The 21,813-nt window shown below is 41.5% G+C and overlaps 1 protein-coding gene across 3 annotated transcripts in view; it reads right to left on the bottom strand.

Moving 5' to 3' along the window:
* The window catches only part of IL17RB (interleukin 17 receptor B), a 321,832-nt gene that overhangs the window by 155,077 nt on the left and 144,942 nt on the right, over positions 1 to 21,813 (bottom strand). Inside the window, exon 1 of one of the 3 annotated variants that reach the window (XM_078661589.1) lies at positions 4,815 to 4,993. The exons of 1 other annotated variant lie outside the window; for it this stretch is intronic. In XM_078661589.1, coding sequence (XP_078517715.1) covers positions 4,815 to 4,898 — 84 coding nt within the window. In that variant the 5' untranslated portion in view covers positions 4,899 to 4,993. Of the gene's footprint in view, positions 1 to 4,814; positions 4,994 to 21,813 lie in introns of those variants that run through there. One more of the 3 variants, XM_078661591.1, reaches the window with a different exon arrangement.

The following is a 21,813-nucleotide window of genomic DNA, read 5'->3' on the forward strand; positions in this document are numbered from 1 at the left end:
AAATTATTTCAAATTCCTTCACATTTACAGAACGTTTTAAAAAATGTAGTTGTATATTTTGCTTCTTCATTTAATCTGTTAATATTGTTTAATTTTCTAAGCATTCGCTGACCCTCTGAATGCACAGGGATCTGTTAATATTGTTTAATTTTCTAAGCATTCGCTGACCCTCTGAGTGGGATTCGCGGATCCTACGGTGTCCTTGGAGCACAGGGTAAGAACCACTGTTCTATAGTATTAACATCTGGAAGATGTAGACGTCATTAAGAAACAGATTTCTAATCAACAATTGGCAGAGGGGGAAAATAAGATCAATTACATTGTATGCATAACCAAAGTAACTTACACGCTAGCGAGGAAGTATGCAGTGGCAGATATGTGTACACTAGAAGATGTAAAAAGATGGGGCTTAGTGGTTGCAGAAATGTATAGTCATGAAAACATACTACTTTGTGGCCATTGTGTCTTCCATGTATTTATTCTTTACTGCACTTGTCTCATACGCCATCTGCTGCACAATTTACAGACTTTAACAATAAAATGTTTCTAACTCAAATGACTAAAACGTGAACAAAGAAACACAGAATTTATAATGCATCACAGTATCAGATTCTGCAAAAGTTAACTGGTCACCTTACAGTGGGTGATTGCGGTTTCAGGTGTTACACTGGTGCATATGACGTGTCAATGAGGTGAAACTGGTGCCTACACATTATTAGTGTTCCCAGCTGAAGCACTAAGGAAAGGCTCAAGTCTGCATCACGAAACAAATCTTTACGTAGCAGGGTGGAAATATTTAATCCTTTTCTCTTTAAAAGTTTTCTTTCGTTATTCGGGCAAATTAATCTTCCAAAAGAGACACTTACCTCAGAGTAGCTGTTATTTCGAGAGGGCACTCAGGCCCAGAATTACAAAGGTGCAAGCAATGCAGTACACCACTCAAAGCTCCTGTGCTGTGTTGTGTGACAGGGAAAGAGCAGGAGCATGCTATATCCTCAGAAATATGGCACTCTCTTCCCCTCCCCCTAATGCCGGCACAGAATTTTGCTCCCATCATCACACACACACACCTTTGCGCTATAGTGCCCGGGCATGAGTCTAGCATAAGTTGTGTACTGAAAGGGTTTTAAAACTTTCCCTTTGTATGTGTGCTTTACATTCCAGCACAAATGCAAAGCTGGGGATAAAAAGGGGAGTTAAAAACATTTGTACTTTTAACACCTGCTTTCCAGCAGCATTATTTTTTGGTGCAAAACCCTGTCTACTAATGTTAGTAGATAGTGTTTTGTGTCAAAAAGCATGGGTGGTTGCATGGGAATGCCAATGTACCACCAATATAACGCCCCATGACGCTAAGTAACACAAAGAAGCGCTTTGCAATGGGTTACATTACTTTTCCTTACAAACAAACGTAAATACCACTTTGCATTGGTTTGTATATCCCCATAAAGATATTGTGTCTTATTTGCATTTAAAATGTAACGCAAACCCAATGCAAAACCTTTGTAAGTCATGGGCTCATGGTGCAGAAAATTCCAAAACATTTTGCGTCTCTTTTTAAGTTCCGACGTAATGTACAGCATTTTATTGTAGACTCTTTCTTAATTGAAAGAGATGCTTCCAAAGGCCCATGTGTCACTGCAGCTTACAGAGAAAATTGAAGACCATTTCTAAAAGATATTGGGTCATTCAGAAAACAGAGGCCAACTTTTTATTACAATAAATGTGCATAAAAAGCTTTCAATTCTGATGAGGCGTCAATAGATAACAAGTCTATATGTGCAGACTTCTTGTAAAGCACACTACTTTACTTTTCGAGTTCAAAGGTATTTTAGTCGTGAAATAGGATACGACTAGGCCAGATACCAATCAATATCCATTGGTGAATTCCAATTTTATAGGAATATGCTTTTCTTTCACAAGAAAGCTTACCATTTTGTATGGTGTTTGGATCTCTCTTTACTCGCTGTGTGTTACAATAACGAAGAAGTGAGACAACACTGTCACAGAACGTGCTACATAATGCTCCTAAACTTTTCTTTTTCTTCCCACATATCTTAGTACACCCTGCCACATAACGTGGTCATTCATTGTTGTTCAATTTCAGTGGCCTTGTGTACACTATATAAACGTTGGGTAAAAAAGTGAGCAAACTGTTTGTTGACTCATTAGGTGATCCAGGCCCTCATATTACTGAATGGGTGTACATTCATTGTCTCACTCACCCTAAGTTCAGACACTTTATAAGGAGATAGCCATACCCTATTTAATTCTTATCAAGCTTGGCTGATGGTAGAAATGGATGAGGTATACAAGGATAAAAAGTAATCATAGCCATCTAGGAAGAGCCATGTATGTTTTGGAGAAGCAGATGGTTCAAATAAATAAAGACTAGTCATCCTGGTGGAGGGTCCCACAAGTAATAAGCATACAAAGGCCTATATTACTATGTAGGCCGCTATATAAATATGTGTTAGGGATTCTTCATCTGTTTTATGGCATCAGAATTTATAAAATACCTTGGCAAAATATACCGTGGCACACGTATGTTAAAGACCATTTGGCTTGGGTAGCAAAAAGTCAAAGCATTTTTTTGCTGCCTGCATACAAAAACCAAGGTGTCCTTTGCACAGCTAATGTAGATGTATATATGACTCCGTAACTAACTGTATAACAAAATGGACAACTATAAGTTCCAGATTAGAATTTCTAGATGAGTTAATTTAAGACGTTTTCGCAAGGAGCTGATGACCTGTAGGTGTTTATTGCTGGCAAAGTAAGTTACTAATAGTACATATAATTGTTCCACAGCACTATAATAATTTATTTTTGACTTTGCAATTTAGGTCCTGTGGAATTTTTAAAAAAATGTTGTTTCAGTGAATAGAAACAATTTGTGAAGAAATAGCAAGCACACGTGTTCTCTGACACAGAGGCAGCGTGAATTATCTGACAGGTGCGAAGAGGAACAAAAGATGTTTGAATGAGCAGTAGCACACCAGTAATGCATCCATGCTCCAAGGGAGGGACAAACACAAGAAGAGAAGGATGCCTATGGCATCTGACCAATAAAAAGTAAGCAAATGAGAGTGACAATGAAGCCAACCAATGGTAATCAACGGGTGTCCTCTAAGTCCAATGTTAGGAAACAATACGTCTGGCAAAAAACAGCACATGCACTGCTTTAGGCAAGTCCTAAAAATAAGACACTACCAAATGTTGGGGCATATTACCAACAACTAGCGATAATTATCGCTATGTTGGTTTAGCGGCAATAATTTTATCGCCGTGTTGCGGCGATTTTTATCGCTTAGGAGCCTTGCTATTATCAAGGTTTATCTCCTAAGCGATAAAAATCGGCCGAAATGCATGAATATCGCTGTAAAGTCAGCGATATTCATGCATTACCGAGCAAATGCTCTTAGCCATGTTATTCACCTCCCATTGGATAACATGGCTAAGAACTGCTCAGGGCAGGTGTTAGCTTTTGGAGATATTCGCGCTTAGCGCGAATATCTCCAAATGTTGGTAATAGGAGATAGCGATGTTAGCGACTGTTTACAGTCGCTAACATCTTGGCACACCCACTTTGCATGTCATTAGTGATAAATATCTCTGACATGCAAAGCGGGGCCCAAGATGGTCGCTATCTCCTACTAGCTGTCGCTAACTGGTGTTAGCGACAGCTAGGTAATAGGGAGATCATTTTATCTCCGCTTTCTTGGCTTTTAAAGCCAAAAAAACTGAGATAAATCCCTTGATAATATGCCCCGTTGTTCTTACAAAATAGCCTGCATCTCTGTTCTGAAATTTAGGTTCACTTCGAAAGGATGCACCTTCTCTACTAAGCACCAATGCTACAGACATTCTTTCTAATGACTTGAAGACATTTCTCCATAGTTCAGGAGCACACAAGCTCCCTCAGAATTGCCTTTTTTTCTACAGTACACGATTAATGTAGGAATATTAGCACTAGGAGGTGCACTGCAAATCCTCGTAATAAATCTATAGTATTTAACAGCAGGTACATAGCAACCTTGTCTACCAATGGCTGCAAGAAGATAATCAAGTCTTAAATATATAAACATCCGACATTTATCAGTAGTAATTAGACCAGTAAAGTAAGCGAGTGAACATTTGTAGCGCAGCATGAATTCTGGGGTTATCTCGTTTACACAAAAAAGAAATAGCAGGCTGGAGTCACTGAAGTTTATTAAAGGGCTCAGCTGAAGGTCAGAGGTTGGAAAATCTATTCTTTGCCACTCATTAGGAGAGGTGACAGAGCAAGACCCTGATATGCAGCCAAAGAAGACACCCAACTTCATTTACTTACAAAAATGAGCAGGTGTCTGTATTTGTAAATGTGACATGCCTTTCTGTAACAGTGTTACTTGACAGACATGCAACATTCATCATGGTCGTTTTCCAACCACACCCCCGCCTCACAGTCACTTGTAGTAGAGTCCACCTCTGAGGAGAACCTCTCACAAGCCTCCCTCTTCTCCAGCGTGTCCCTTACGCTCGTTTGCAATGTATATATATTTTTAAAGATTTTGCTTAACACCAAACTTCTTTCTGGTTACATGTAACGGTACTCAGTTTATGAACCTAGAAGACTGTAAGGCGTATTTACCACTTTGTCCTTTTTTCCTTGACGTCCTCCTATTACCAGAAGGTCCCAGTCCTCTAAATCTCCATCTCCGCCCCGGCCACCTCTTCAAGGCTCCCTCCCTCCTCACCGGTCCCGTTGCATCACACCCATATCCCGCGCTTCCTTTCCCTCCCAGCCGCACCGTGCTATCGCGCTACGTCACCTGCTCCCCATCCACGCCTCTGCTTCTCGGGCTCCAGCCTGCACAGAAGAGCAGCACGGTGACCAGGAGTCTGCGCACCTCCATTGTCCAACGCTAGAGGCGCTCGTCAACCTAGGTCTGCTCTCTGAGATTGATTCCGACCGAGGAGACGGGCTCATTTGATCCGAGGGGGGAAGAGGGCTCAAAAGTGATGAGCATAGCCCCTCCCCTGATCAGGATCACACCTCCCAATACTTGAATTCTAATTTACTCCGCCCCTGCAGGATTTACGCTGTTATTTCAAAGTGGCGGAACATTTGTTTTACAGGAGGCACACAATTAAAGCTTTTACTTGATTATTTGTTGAGGGAGAGGTTAAGAGTTGTAAACGCTCCGGAAAGTTAAAGAACAACATTTAATTTTGACACGTTTCCAAGTAAAGCGAACGATGTGTTTACATTTACATTAAGCAATGCAGTTCAGTTACCAGGTCACAAGTCCTAAAAAAAGAAGTGGGGGACTAACCTGGCTAGTCAGTAAGCAAGTGGCATCACAGGAAGTGGCATCACAAGAAGTGACATCAGATCTTAAGCCCTCACATACATATTTAGCAGGTGTATCAGGAGTACGTTGGAGGACATTTCGAGTTTACTGAATTAGGCAGAAGATTCACACTTTTGTACGCTACACATAAAACAATGTTGCCTTTTGTCAGCGTAAAGCTTTCTCTAGCCATAGTGCTTTAAAAGAAAAAAAATTGATATTTAAATTATTACGCCTCCTCAGGGCTAGTAAACACTATATAAATACTATTTATTTTGTGCAAATACTGGGAAAGACCAACACATCTGCAGTTCTTACAGTGCAGGCATATCTCCTAAACAGCACCTGAACAAAGTGAAAAGCTGCCTCTCTTAAGTATGTGTGAAGTGCTAACAAGGTGTGAGCCTTTGTTTCACTTCTTCTCCATTTTCTTCTGGGTGTAAGTCTCCTGACTGCTGCCAGCCAGGAGTCTCGAACAAAAGGAGGCCTGATGACCCCTCAGACTGGGCCTTTGTTAAAAGACAGCAGGAGTTAGAAATAAGAGGAGCCAGGTCCCCGCCCGCACGTTGTTGCCGATCGAAAGCAGATAACAACGTGCAGGTGCTCCTGAAAGTGTCCCGGTATTTGGAAATTACACCGGGCCGAATTCAGCATCTTTATCAGTGGGGCCCAATTTCTTGGCAGGGTGGACAGCGTCCTCCCTGTGAAATAAGTGGGTGGACGCCGTCCACCCGTGTGTACCCCCGACTCGTGCCCTGTCAGTGACAGAATATCACCAAACCTGTTTTTAAGGAACTGAGCAGTGCTTTAAATGGGCCGGTACTGTCCGATACAGAGTACCGGTACTTTTTAGGTCTCGCGCTGCATAGGAAAGAGACCTTAAGCCATCGGTTCCCCTTTTTGGGCAAAAATGTGCACGCGTTCCATTGCCTTCAATGGCAATGAGTGCACGTTTGGCGATTCCCTTGCTTGACTCCATATGTTTGTAACTAACTTACAAACACATGTGCCCCTGGCTCGCTCTCGCAAGGGAATCGCACAGGCCCCCTCCTCTCTCCATTCCCCCTGCTCATTTAATGCTGATGCAAACATTTGTATTGTTATATCCAGGCTCAATTTGGGATTTTTCTTCATCGCTATTAAGCAATCTGCATTCGGTTTACCTTGTGCGACGCTAAAGTTATTTATAAAACAAAAAAATGTTATGCACGTTCCTGGCCGAGAGGAAACAGACAAAATAAAACATTGTGAGGTGGTCCCGGCCTGAAAGGGTCTTTGTACTGCTGCAGGACTGCGAGTGTGTATGTGTGTTAGGGCAGGGTAAACGATTGTACCGGATAGGGCAATTATCCTGGGTTTCCCCTCGTCCCTTTTGATTGAGCCAGTCCAGTCCCCCCTCAGATCTTTTCCCCTGTTCCCACCAACCTGGAATCCCAGGACCCTTTGATGGAGGCAGGATTGCCATGGCGACGGAAGCGCCTCTGGGCAGCGTGACCTTTGCCTGGCTACGGCGTGCGGAGGGAGGAGGGCGGGTGCGTAGAAGGAGGCTTCTATTTCCAGGTCCGGCCAGAGGCACGCGCATTACTTCATTATCTATTATTATTGTTAATATGGCGCGGCCGCGGCCTACCTTGGGCCCGTGCTGCATGAAACTTGCGTCACCGTTCGAGGGTCTGAATGGAATCAGATGTTTCCACCTCGGGCCAGGTGTTTCTGGGCATGCAGTGGTAGTTTAATCTGCTTCCGGGTGAATTAACTAAGAGCAATAGAAAGTTAATTGCTTAAAACTTTGCCTGTTAGTTTTATTACATTTCATGGTTTCCTAGGTTGTACAAAGGCCAGACAAAGGATACTCTTTAAAGTTACAATGTGGGGTTTCGGAATTTGTTTTGTGCTAAATGCCCTTTTATTTACGTTTTTTAAGGCTAGGTCATGGGGCTGATACAACTGGAGGCAGAGGGACCATATCACAATATTATCATTAGTAATAACTTTATACAGCTCTGTATCATACACTTGCTGTTTATAAGCGCTGTAAATAAATGTTACTATTGCCTAAATGGTGCGCAGTCATTGAAAAGTGCATTCTGGGAGTTGTAGTCTTAGTTCCTATGACTGCCATCAATTGAAGTGCGTAACTGCCAGAGCTGCAGACTTCGAAACTGGGGAACTAGGTTTGAGTCCCGGCGTGGGCTTAAAATCATGTGATTCTCGGAAATCACTTTGTGCCTACAAAAATTAATGTGTCCTTGTGTAATAAAACTGGTGCTCATGTAAAGCTATACAATACCTTTGGGTTGAGTGCGCTATATAAAACTGCAAAAAAACAAGCATTTGCAATGCAATAGGTCTCACATTTACGTGAGTTTGAGCTATTGACATTGCAAATAACAAAGCATTTTCTTTTTGTTTTAGTGTTTAAAACAGAAATAAAAGGCATTGTCATTTACAATGCCAATAGCTTAAACCAGTTTAAATGCGAAACCTATTCCATTGCAAATGCTTGTTTATTTTGAGAGGGAGAGTACCGGCACTTCACAAGAGAAATGACATACTTTTAATTGGAGACTACCGGCACTTCTCATAAACAAACAGGTACTATGTGCCTGCACTTCTATTTTTCCATTTCAGGCACTGGAACTGAGAATACAAAACAGTTTTCCAAGGAAATTAAATTATATGTTAAAATGAAGACACGTTTCATGAGAGGAATTATTTGATGCAATCCTGTTCTCTTTTCAAGAAACCAGCATCACTGCGACCTCCAGACCCAGATATACTAATGCACTGGCCCAGCACCCAAAACTGGTGTGCTTCAGTGCGTGAGACAGAGAGCAGGAAAGCGCTATATCTAAAGCGGTAAAGCGCTATCCGGCTCTCTCCCTAGCGCATGCACAATCAGGCAGCCAAGCACCCTGCATTCACCTTGGCACCATAGTGTAAGCACGTCTGCGTGAGTCTTCCTTAGGTTTTGTACAAAATACTATTCTTCAACTAGCTTTAAAACTTTCCCCACTTTGGATGTGTCCTGTACAGTGCAGCACACATGCATAGTGGAAAAAGTTAGGAGAAATAAAAGCAAGTTTCCTTTTAACGCCTCTTTCAACATGGTGTTATTTTCTGGCACAAACCTCTGTCTACTATTGTTAGTAGATAAGATTTTGAGTTAAAAACTATGGTTTATTTCAAGCAACTGTCTATGCACCACCCATAGAAACCCCCTTGACACAGAGTAACACAAAGCATCGCTTTGTATTACTTTCAGGGAGCATTCCAGAGCAAAAACAAACAAAATTTTGCGCTGGTTTGTGACTCAAACAGTGCAAAATGTTTGTAAATCTGGGTCTGAAGTTCATAAAAGTGCCGCATACCAGCGTAATGTTCAGCATTAAGGTTTACTTTCCAGCGCAAAGCTTTTTTTGTGCTGTAAAGTAGCGCTACTTACTATTTTGAGTGAAATGGGTCTCCCATGGATGGCAAATGGTAAATCTCCTATTATTAAACTATAATGGCTAAGCAGCTGGTACAAAGTTTACTCGCTTTTAAACATAAAAATATCCACCCTAAATGAACCATATATTTAACTAGTTATTCCCCTCACCTAAAATGTTTTGAAGCGGGATTTAATATATTTAAATAACCCGTGGGGTGCAGGAAATGGATGATTTTTGTTGTCTAAGATACTCTTTCCATCTGTCTATCTCACTCTAGTCCAATTCTTTATCCTAACTTCTTTCCTTTTCTTTGGCTACCTCTGCTTCTGATTGCCAGTCTCTCTATCTTTCCAGTGTCAATGTAAGATTTACATTTTAAGGAGTGTTCTCCTTTATTCTTCATAATTGCCATTCCTCTCTTTCTGTGGCCCCTTCCTCCTGACCTTTATCTTGTTTTCTGCTTACCTCTTTCTTAATTGACTTTAATTTCTTTTCCTGGCTGCCAAGCTCCATGATGAGGGTGCAAAAGAACCCCGGCGTGTTCCCTGCCACAATCAGACACACATCTTTGCACTATGGTGCAAGGGTGTGTGGCGCTAGGCATCCTGAAGTGCATGAGGGCAGGGAAGAGCTGATATCCTCTCTCCGTTTCATGCAACACAGCAACATTACTGTCCTGTGATGTGTTGCGAGCAAAATTAGTACATTTGACATGTACTGTGTGCTTCAGTGCACATGCAACAAGTATTTTTTTCTTTTTTTGGAGAAATGATACATTTCTCTTTGCCAGGCCTTCTTCAAGGAGGTATAAGTGAAAGACGCAAATCCTGTCCAACAAGCTTGGTAGGTTGGGCTTTGTGTCAAAGCCCATAGGATTTTGCGCTGACCCGCTCCATTAACAACACTCCAGCAACACTCATTTAAAAGAAAGCAGCCAAAATGACTTGTGCACTGAGAAAAGGGCACCTCTCCAGCGCAAAATAACTTTTACAGTGGAAATTAAATGCCCTTGCAAGAATTTGCATTGCTTTGCGCCGATGCAAATTCTTAGTAAAGCTGGATGGATGGATGGATGGGTTTTTATATAGCGCAATATCACCGCCAGGTCTCAAAGCGCTTTGCATTGGGAACCCGTCCTGGTTTTTCCCTGTGAGATAGCCCCTACTGGGTATCCCCAAGGTGAAAGCCAGGCATCCCGCCGCGGGGGGCCGTAGTGGAGATTAAGCAAGCTATTGCCCAGAGTCGCAGAGTGTGAACTGGTGAATCAAGTAGGCACCGAAGCGAGAATTACCGAGTCCGTGGACATTTTTGGGCTCAAGACCCTGCTGCGTCGGGAATTGAACCCTGGTCCCGGGTCTGATCTCAGCGTCCGGGTCTGCCTCCTCTAACCAGTGAGCCACACTTCTCCAGCTAGGCTTTCGTTTCTTTTTCTTGGGTGGAAGTTAAGGCAGCCTCCATTTAGCTATGTGCCACTTCCAGGTATTTCCACAGATGGAAATAAAATCAATTCACTTAGGGTACCAACAAATTTAGGTGAGGGTGGTGTTGGGCTTAGGACAGCATTAGATATGGGGCACAATCAGCAGGGACACAGTCAGTGGCGCTGAGCCTACAGTGCATATGAATTATTTTTTAAAACTGTGCTCCTGAATACATTAACCACAACACTGCATTCTAAAATAACGTTGGATATTAAGATATCTCTTTCAGAAATCAGTGGACCTGATCCACAAAGGTATTTTTCCCTTAAACATCAGTTTACAGCCATAAAAACACCTCCATTTATGCCTGCCAGGATTTTACAAAAGGATTCCTGACAGCTTTAATTGGATTACCACAAATTCCTCAGTAATACATCCCTTGCAAGGAGTGGAAAGTGGACATTACACAGCCCGGTTAGCATGGCGACTTTGTGATGTGAGTATCTACAAACTGAAGTCAAACCCTTGCCAACTCTCCCAAATAGATGGAAACTTACCCCTCATCCAAGATTTTAAGGGGTAACTGGTCACTCGCAGGTTTTCCAGGGATGTATGGGAAGGACTTTCTCTACAAGAAAAAAATATTTTGCCTGCAGAGAAAAAAATGTGCTTTTGTACATGCAGCTTAGTTACCCATCTACTTATGTACGCTATGTAGATTTTCTTTAAAGGGGAGTCAGAGGCCGTTGGGGTGTCATATGACAGTACCTTGCCCCATGTGAAAGGACACATTGCTGGAGTTGCGTCACTTTTGTGACACACTCCAGCAATGCGTCACTTTTACGTCATACAGATACGTCAGAAATACTGCAATTTCTGTAACTCCTTGCAACATGATGCGTCATACAGTAAATATGACGCATCAATCATGTCGCAAGGAAGCCGCACTGAGAAGTGACGCACCGCTGCTTTCACACAGCGCTGCGTCACTTCTCATAAATGAGGCCCTATTTGTTTAAAGCAAGTAATTACGGTATTTAAAAGTGTTCCCTTTGTGTGCTTTTAACATGCAGGAGTGTCACACTTTAGTACACCTGTTCATATTGTAATGTTGCGAGACTATGTGCACTAGGAACCTTGTGGTTCTGGGCGGACTCAACAGACGTTTATGTAATGTGCTGGGAGGTGTTAAGGTGTGGGTATTAACTGTTAAGACTTAATCAGAAGGGCAGTATCTGATTGTATGCTGAGGAATAAAGACGTACAATCGTTTTACTTTAGTACATCAGTTTATTTCACTATATTAGGCATTTATTAAAGCTGTTAATAAACGCCATTCAGTATAATGATATGCACGGATGTACTAAAGTCAAAAACATCATGTTAAAAGCATACAAGAGGCGCCCAACGATATTCAAATCCCACCAGCCGACAGTGATCCTGTGCCTGGCACAGCCTTCTAGGTGTATTGCTAGGAATGTTCGTGAATTTCCAAAAGGGGTAAATCCACACCTGTGGGTACAGGTGTATATTTGCTACTTTTTAATGGGTAGAGCTCTGATTACCTAGCTAGTTACAGAGTATGATGTAGGTAACAAAACTCAATTTGTAAATTCACTTACTGCAGAGATCTGTCTGTAAATTGGTGGTTACAGTTTTGAATCATGACAAAATAGTAGAGAGGGCTGATGCACTTGCTGCACAGAACTGTGTGCAATATACAGGTCATACATTCATATCCCGGTAAGAATGCTCTGTGGGTTTATATAATTGTAGTGGAAATCCTCATATTACCCACCTCCCTGCTCCAAGGCACGGGCACAGGGTTCTAGCCTGTAAAAAATATCTCAGGTGCATTATGCACCCACTGCAAACAGCTGTATCTAATGTGAGGCCTAAGTTTGAACCCTGAGAGCAGTGGTTCTCAACCTTTTGACTCCTGGGGACCCCCACTTAATCAATACCGGAACCTGGGGACCCTCACTCAATCATTATTGGGATCTAAGGACCCCCCTCCCCACTGAATCATTATTGGAAGCCAGGAACCCTGGCCTCTGCATTGTCAATGATTTGAACCGCAAAGCAATACACAAAAAATGCACAAAAAACATTCATCAAACAAGTACAAAAATGACACATTTTATTTAATTCGCAAACACATAAAAAAAATCTACATTTTAATAGAAAGGTTGAAGATTTTCTGAATTCAATTGAGGCCACTCTTCATCCATACTATAGTATGTTTGATGTACCTGCACTGCTTCCATGAATCAATCTGAGAATACTAAGGCCCTATTAGGATGGCGGACGATGCATGTTTACCTTTGCATGCACGAAGCGGCAGGCACCGCAAAGGCAGGGGGGTACCATAGGTACCATGTGCAACCACCACCCCCCTTCACCCCTGGGGGCCCGCAACGGGCCCCCAAACAAAAGTCCGTATGCCTTTCCATGGCGGAAATGCCGCCGTGGAAAGGCATAGAACTGCAGACATCCTAATATGCCTGGTGGTGTCTGATAGACACCGCCAGACATGTTAGAGCTTTTCCGCCGCGGTCGGAAGGCGACCGCGGCGGAAAAGCAGCGGACGGTCTTCCTGACCCCCCAGCCATCCTAATCTGGCGGGGGGTCTTTTAAGGCTCCGCAGCGGTTTTTCCGCATCCTCCGGGCCGGCGAACACTTCCGCCGGCCCGGAGGATGCGGAAACACCGCAATTCTTATCGGCCCCCTAATTTGCAGCCTCCAATTTCAAATTCCTCACATTTACAGTGCTTTACATTTTTACATTTTTACATTTTATATTTAAGTTCTTTATTTATATACTCTTTATTGATCTGTTAATATTGTTTAATTTTCTAAGTAGTCGCTGACCCCCCTGAGAAGGCTTTGTGGACTCCCGGTGTCCCTGTACCACAGGATGGGAACCACTGTCTTAGAGAATTTAACTCCATTTGTACTTCCAAGATTAATAAAATGAGTTGCATTAAGTTTGGCACTAATTAAAATGGCTTACTAAATGGTAAAAAAAAAAACAGTTGTCATTGTGTGTTGTGTAAATGTTCATTTGCTTTAAATGCATTAAGGTCACACTCAATACTCTATTGTAAATCAATAGAAAGATTTAAAATATAGAACACTTTTATATCTTGATTCATCAGTTGACTTCTGATATGACACACAGCATGTATAATTACTTTTTCTGTTGGGTTGCTGAATTGAGAGGAAAAGGTTTCAGTATCCCGTGGTGCTGTTTTCCACTTTTGCCACCTGATTCCAGCCATGGCAGAACTCAGAGAAAAGGAAGGCACTGCATGTCACAGCGGTCCTCACCACACCCAGTAGATTTCTCTTTGCCCTCTGGCAATGCAGACTTACCAACTTACCATCGGTGGCGAGAAAAACAGACTGGTGGTGTCCAATGAATCTCTGCCAGTCATACCTGGCAGTAATCCATGATAGAAACAAACATTATCTGCCACAGACACAAGTATATTTGTGGGTTCACCAAAGTATGAACCCACAAGAAATCTAGACCAGCATTTTTATGAGGCTTTATTGATGCCATGCAAACACTCAGTGTAAGGAAAATTGTACTAGTAAATATAATTTATTTAATTAAGAGATTAATATAGCACTGGCAAGACCCATGGGTATCAGAGCGCTTGACATCAGTACAGCTTCATCGAATAACGTGTATAATTAGAAAAGTTCAATCAAATTTAAACAAGCCATGGGTTGAGCGCGATGGGGAAAAAAATCAAGGAAGGGGTATAAGGAGATCTAAGGGTTGAGGTCATCATGTCTAGATGGGCAATTGATGTCCTGTAGGTTGAGATATAGATTGGTGAGGAGAACCTTTAGCTGTCTCTTGAAGCTCATGAAGGAGGGGTTTGTACTGATAAGTACTGGAATGGAGTTCCAGATTTTTGGGGCATTGCTTGAGAAGGAGCATGCATGGGTTTTTGTTTGTGGGCCTTCAGCAGAATGAGGAGTAGGGTGTCGATCTGTATCCAGGGATTTGAGGAGGTCATCTATGATGTTCAGAATAGCTGTTTCTGTACTGCATCCTTTTCTGAAGCCTGATTGATGAGGATCGAGGAGATTGTGTTTGACAATGTTTTGGTTTAGTTGTTTGAGAACACACCTCTTTAGAGTTTTGGATAGCATGGGGAGGTTGGATACAGGTTTGGAGTTATTAAGGTCGTTCAGGTCTACACATAGTTTTTTGAGCATTGGTGTGACTTGAACGAGTTCGAGGCAGTCTGGCATCACTCCAGTCATCAGGGAGCTGTTTATAATCTTGGACGAGATGGGAGTAAGGGCGTGATTGAGCTTTTTTGTGAGGGATGATGTGAGGGCGTCCACATGGTTGGAGGAGGGTTTGGATGTAGCCAAAGAAACAGATGTGTCCACCTTCGAGGGTGAGTTGAATACCTTCCAGCTTATGGGAGGTGTGTGGGGCCCTTGGATTCAATTGCTCCCATTATTGCCCTGAGGAGTGATTGTTGATAGGGTGGCTGTGGAGTGGGAGGGTAGATTTTTATCTTCCTTTCCGGACTTGGAGCTTCGTCTTGGATGGCAAGTTGCCATCTTTAAGGGAGAGCTCGAACTTCGAGATTCTATCATTGAAGAAATTGGCAAAGTTGTCACACCGCTCTTTGGAGATCTGAGGGTTTATTAGGCCTGGCTTGGAGGTTTGTTGTTTGATGATATTGAAAAGTTCTTTGGGGTAGTTTTAGGCCTTGTCTATAGCGCTGCAACAGAAGGTGGCTTTTCACTCATGATGTGTTTTTTGTAATTCCTGTGTTCCTTCCTGAGTTGTTCCAAGTGGGCAGTGGGTGGATTTGCACACCAGAGCCTTTCTGCCACTCTAAGCTTTCTCCTTTCAGTGTTGAGGTCTTTATTAAACCAGGATCATAAGGGTGTGTTTTTCACCCTTTTCCGCTTCAGAGGGGCTGCTAGGTCCAGTATGGAGGACATCATTGAGTTGTAATGGGTGATGAGTTTGGTTGTTGAGAGGTTATCTGATATGGGGGAGTAGTGATCCCATTCTATCTTCGCGGTCCGCTAGTGGGGTTTGCCTTATGTTTCTCGCCCACCAAAGAGTTTTATGTACGTGAGTTGCATGGTAGAACATATTGGTGTTGTGGAACAGAATGATGTGGTGATCCGACCAGTCAACGGGGAGGATACTTTCAATAGTTAGTGTTTTTTCCTGATCTATGACAGCATCCAGGGTAGATTCTTTGTTGTGGGTTTGAGCTTTGCAAAGCGGGAGGAATTGTTACTGAGTAAGTTGTCCTTTAAGTATTGGATTAGAGAATATCTTTCATCTTTCCAGTGAAGATTGAGATCCCCTAAGATGATGTTGTTGACATGAGAGAGTGAGCAGTGTTTGTTCAGATCTTCTAGGTGTTCACTGAAGGAGCGTACATTACCTGGTGGGTGGTAGAGTAGGTGAGGGCTTATAGTCATTTTGTCTTTTATCTTTATGGTGGTGCTGAGATGTTCAAATGTGTTGTGGTAAAGGTGTCTGTTTCACCCAATTGTGGATAATGGTGATGCCTCCACTGTGGCGGACCTTCCTGTCTTTCTTGATGATTGAAAACCCTCGTGGGACTAGCGTGTTCATAAACAGGTAAGAGGATTCATTTAGCCAAGTTTCTATGAGGAGTGCGATATCAATGTCACAGTTCAGGATGGCTTCTGCTAGTTCTGTTGCATGCTTGGTTGGTCTGCAGTTATGAGCATACATTTGGTTTCTTTGCAGTTCTTAGGCTCTGAAGGGGGGAAATAATAGGGATTTTGATGAGGTGTGCTGGTGGCCTGATCATTCTCGTTGGTGTGGAGTTTCTTCCTAGTTCCAAAATAACCTCGATCTTGAAGGAGGTGATTTTAAGAGGTTCCAGGTAAGATGATTTAACAAGCCTCCCCGCATCCCTCAGTGACATTGTAGTGTTCCTTCTTCTGGGCATCTGAGCTTTTGTTTTGAGAGGTGTTATGGTCCAGATGTGTGACTGTGTCTTGGTTTGTCTTAGGAGTTGTCCTTTGCTGCATGTGGGAGGGAGAGTGATGAGCAGTGTTCAGATACAAGCTCTGGTTCCATATGATATTATTGAGACCATGTGTTACGTTCTTTTGTTGGTTTTCCAGGCAAGTTAGTTGCTCATTTAGCTTGCACAAGGGCATTAGATTTACTGGGAAGTGCGTGCAGGTGTTCCACATCAGATTGTATGGTGTAGGGCATTCCAGAGTAATTGTATGTCTGTTGGGGGAGTGAGCTCAATGTGAGCTGCAGTCATTTATCTCTTGTAGAACATGAAGTAATAGACAAATGTGGCTATTTTGGGCTCGAGTGTAATAGGTCTGTTCAGATCAAATAAAGTGGTATACAAAACTGAAAAAAAGTTAGATGCTTTAAATTGTCTAAAATTGTCTAAAGCAGCATTCTCTTCGATTAATTAATATACAATTGATTTATTTCATCATGAAAATCAATCAGAATGTAAAAACATAAAAATTGTAAAAACATACTTCCTTGATTGTTTATTGACACTATAGTACGTAATACATGTAAAAAAGCAGCACTTTAGATTTGCGGATTCATTCATTCATTTATTATGCAGTGTGAAAAAGTGTTAGTAGCTAGTACAAGAGGCAGCCTCTGCGTGTTTGGATGTTTTCCTTCGAAAAATAACAACGTGACAGTAATAGAAAAACTTTAACTAGAAAATACCAGCCTAGTGAGTAGGCTCCCACAACTGATATCCACTTTCATTCTCACAAACATGGTGCCAGGAAAAATGTTTTAGAAACGCGTTTTTCACAATAAAGCAATGCAATCAAGAAAATAAACAAAGTGTTTACTTTGAAAATGATGTAACCATGTATGTAAATCTTCTGTAATATTTATTGAATTTTGTTTAAAAAAACACTGTAGACATTTTCTATGTATACGTTTTTTCTATCCCCAAAAGCGGATTTTTTTTCTTTAGATAACGCCGGACAAATATTGTGGTGCATTTACGTCAACTTCAAGGAATTATTTATTATACATATTTTTTTTATTTCGGGGAGGCAGGGAGGTTCTTTTGAAGATGGTGTCTGTGTTCACTTATTAGCCCCAGACATCAGCCTCGGAGGGGGAATCAGACATTCAAACCACCAATTACACAAAGTGGAAGAGGAACACTCCATTGGCTGAACCAAAATGTAATGTACAAAGTCTCAAGTCAGTGCCTAAAAGAGGTCAAAAAAGTCAAAGGTTGAAAGGGACAGACCCAAAGTATACTAAATAGATAGGTCTGGCTGACAGTGGCAGTTTTCAAACACAGACCTAAAATAGGGTCAGATTGTGCATTTTAAAATACCATTTCCCCTTATAAATTGGCCAAAACGCTATTGTTATTACTGAATATATATTCAATAAATATTTCTGTAAATTAAGATCTGTTGAGCGAACCTTAACCTTCCAGAGCTGTTTTGGAGGTTATCCCCTTCCTCTCAACCCGGCTTGAAATGATGATTAATATACAACTAGGCACTGCAAGTTAAACCAAAATGTTCATACGAAATTGGTTAAAAGACCACAGACTTAAAATGCAGTTCAAATATTGTGTGAATATAGATAATTTGACAAAATACTTCACTATTGCAGCCATTTATATTGTTAACGCTTTTGCAAACAGATAAGTTATTTCTTCTCATGTAAAATGATCACAATTTCTAACACAATCCGTTTTTTAAATATCACAAAATGCAGAATAAACCAGCAGTGCAGTTTAAATTGTATTTACATATATACATATATAAATTATATACAAGTATTAGATATATTGTCCCTGTATAAGCATACTAAAAATTGCAAAATATATCTTTAGGTATACCAAGTTTTACTCCAAGAAGTTGCAATGGGGCCTGAACATTCCTTTTGGAGACCACAGTCTGTTAAACAAAGAGACCTTTTTACAACAATTTCAATCTTTATTCGGTTAAAAACCTTATAAGATACAATACATAAAATAAAAAGAAAATACAACATCACAGTTAAATTAGAGTACAATTAGCAGCACGTGATTCTTTTACATGTCCCAGAAATTTTTAAATTGGAAGACATTTCATCACAATCGGCTTACCTCATCTGATAAGATCACTCAATAAATATAAAATAAACATAAAACAGTAAAATATTCCATATAAAGGATGCACCAGGATCGCTGAGACAAGCACACTTTACCATTTAGTAAACATATCATGTTGAGTTAACCAGTTCATTTTGCCCTTGCACTTAGCTTATAAATTCAGTTCAAGCCAACAAAAAGTACATTGTAAAAATAGATAGAATTTAAATTTTAAGACCTTTTTTGTTTCTAATCAGTGCTACACATAAGAGAAAACGGCTCAGGCTAAAGACTATCGGTTGAGAGGTGTCTCCCTTGAATATTCTGAGCCCAACCCTAATGTGGCAAAGGCCTAACATTTTGCATAAAGGCTTTAACCATTTTTTCCTTGCGTTAAGGTATGCAGGGCATATAAATAAAACATGAGATTCATCCTCTTTCAACCCCATTTCACAAAGCTCACATATGACTGGATCAGTATTCATATTTGCACCCTTTTTACAGTGCCATTTAGTCGTCCTGTCTCTCGTTTGCAAAATGCCATACCTGAATTTTAGATATAGGCTTTTAGCAAACGGGGGGTAGATTTCATCCATGAGAGGCTCCAATCGCATATTCATTTTTATCTCCAAAAATTTTGAGGTCAGAGTTCCTATATTAGGATTAGTTAGCACTGTGCCACTTATAAACTCCCAATACCTTCGTTTCAGAAGTTTTTTTGAGCTATTAGTTAGCGAGTCAGGGTCTGACCAAAAATTACTCAGCCCCAATTTTCCAAACCATCTTTCAACATACACTAACCAGGGCAAATAAGTGCTATTTTTTATGACCATTATCTCTCGCAGTGCTTCTCTGTAGTCTACCAACTCCTCAGTAGACCATAAGCGGACCCAGTAAAGCAACGGGCGAAGAGAAGCAAAGGCATCTGTGCGTCGGAAATTAAGGTCCCACAATACGGAGGTCAGTGGTGTGGAGCCAGGTAGACCTAGGAGCTGTCTAATAAAGGAGTTCTCACGAACTAAAAAAGTATCCTTCAATGCATAACCCCAAAGGTCCGCTCCGTAGAGAGAAGATGACTGTGCTTTACATTTAAATAGTTCAATGGCCGGTGAAACTGATTTGGTGTGACTGTTTTTGTGCTTTTTTAGAATTGGGAACTGGTTTTGAGTCAACCTCAGTTTTGCATTTTCTAGTTGTGTTTTCCATGTTAGTTTACTGTCTAAAATGATACCAAGGTATTTAAAATTAGGGACTTCTTCAATAGTTTCATCATTTATTTTAAAAACGTTATTAAAACCTTTGTGGGGATTGATTGTCATGACCTTTGTTTTAGAGGAATTAATTTCCAATTTCCTGTCATGACAATACAAGTTAAAATTATTTAAAAGATTCTGAAGTCCTCTAGGTGTCTGAGAAATAAAATCGTATCGTCTGCAAATAATAGTGCCGGAACGGCTTCACCACACAGTTTGGGAGAGTCATGCTCGCAGCCCAAAAGGGTGTCAGGAATATCGTTAACATAAAGGGAAAATAGGGTAGGTGCCATTACGCACCCTTGCCTAACCCCTTTAGATATATTTATTTTCTCGCTTAGCTCCCCCTTTGGTCCCCATCTGACTCGTGCATAATTATTCTCATGCAGCCTGATAAGTAACTGTAAAATGTTTCCGGGCATGCCCATATTATTTAGTCTCTTCCATAGGTCTGCCCTAGGAACCATATCGAAGGCTGCTTTCAAGTCGACGAAGGCCACATATATGTGGGAGCTCCTTATGATAGTATATTTCCAGACTAAACATAAAAATCTAAAAACCTGGTCCACTGTGCTTATTTTTGATCTGAAACCAGCCTGGTACTTCGTAAAAATAGAATGATCATTAATCCATGAAGTAAGTCGACTAAGAAGTTGACGGGCAAAACATTTTTGTAACACATCGATCAAGCTGATAGGGCGATAGTGCGAAGGGTTCGACCTATCGCCTTTTTTGAATAATGTTACAATCTCTGCCCCCTTCCAAGATCCGGGGACAGAGGCTCCACTGGCAATTTCATTAGATAATAAATTGATGTAGGGAGCCCAAATGTAGTTCTCGTGCTTCCAGAGGTCCCCTGGTATTCCGTCCGGACCGGGGGCCTTTCCTGGCTTGACTGCTTTAATTGCTAAGAGTGTTTCATTCAAGGTAAATACAAGAGGGGGTTCATGCAATACCAAATCTATGTGCGTATTGGCCAGGTCTTTATTTTCACCTGGATCGGCACAAGCATATAATAGAGAGAAATGCCTAACCCAAGTACTTTCCTCAAGAAATCTATCTTTGGTTTCTGTCGCCCCATTGGTGCCACTAGCAATAAGGCTCCAGAAGGAGGTCTGGTCTTTGCGCTTGCAAGCATCTAACAAGTCAGACCATACCCTCTCGTCCCATTCTTTTTTAGCCAAAAGTAAACTTCTTTTGTACTGGGCTCTTTTGATTTTAACATTTTCTGGTGAATTTTCCCTAACTGCAATAATTAAGTCTGATTTGGCTCTCCGGCATTCCTGGTTATACCAAGAACTACCAGTTTTTTTAGATTTGTGGGCGGCATTTGATCTTTTTACCACTCTAGTCAGAATCTCACTGAGCTGGCCAATTAAATGATCATGAGATTCTGTCAGACGAGAGCTGCAATTTTCAGTACTATTCTCCACCCAGGGGGCATATGTTTAACAAAGACATGATAGATCTGGCTAATAGTATTTGTATTTCGTAGCACAGCTGGCCACTTTAGGGACCTACGCACACTCTGTTAAACAAAGAGACCTTTTTAGTTTGAAGCCTATCTAGTACTTTTTTTAATTCGAAGCCTGTCTGGTTGTGAAAAGTCTTCTTTGGGGACATTCTGAAAACTTCCCTGGGAATGCATTCCACCCATTGCTTTACATTGGCTTTGTGGTTTGTAACTCACAATTGCTTGCTTTCGTTTTGCTGGCTTTATTTGTTTTAGGCTGTCCAGCATGTCATTGGCCATCCCGTGGAGCAAAGCTGTTTACCATTGATCCAGTATTCTTCCACAAATGCTTGCTTTCTGTAAACAGACCTTTACATTTTCTTCTTAGGTTGTCATACATGCTATGCATTCAAAGACAATGTTGAATGTCAGGCTCTGTCTTCTAGGTAACTTAGGGGCAGATTTACAAGTACTGGCTCATCTCTGCATATTAGCAGGGATGCGCCAGTAAAGATGCGACACGCAGGAATACCCTTGCGCAACCATGGATGCATCGAATTTACAATACGGCGCACCATGGCGCAAGGATAGTCAGATTCGTGTCGCATCTTGTGTTGTAAGGGCAGCACATTGCTGGAGTTGTGTCGCAAGCGTGACGCAACTCCAGCAATGCTAAGGGGCGCCCTAGCTCTAACATGCTGCATCACTCCTTAGTCCTGCTTCAACAGGCGTACAGTTTTGACGCAGCGGGGACGTAAAAGTGACTCTGTGAAATCTTGTAGATTTCACTGCGTCA

Source organism: Lissotriton helveticus, chromosome 9, assembly GCF_964261635.1.
Source record: "Lissotriton helveticus chromosome 9, aLisHel1.1, whole genome shotgun sequence".
NCBI classification, from domain to species: domain Eukaryota; kingdom Metazoa; phylum Chordata; class Amphibia; order Caudata; family Salamandridae; genus Lissotriton; species Lissotriton helveticus.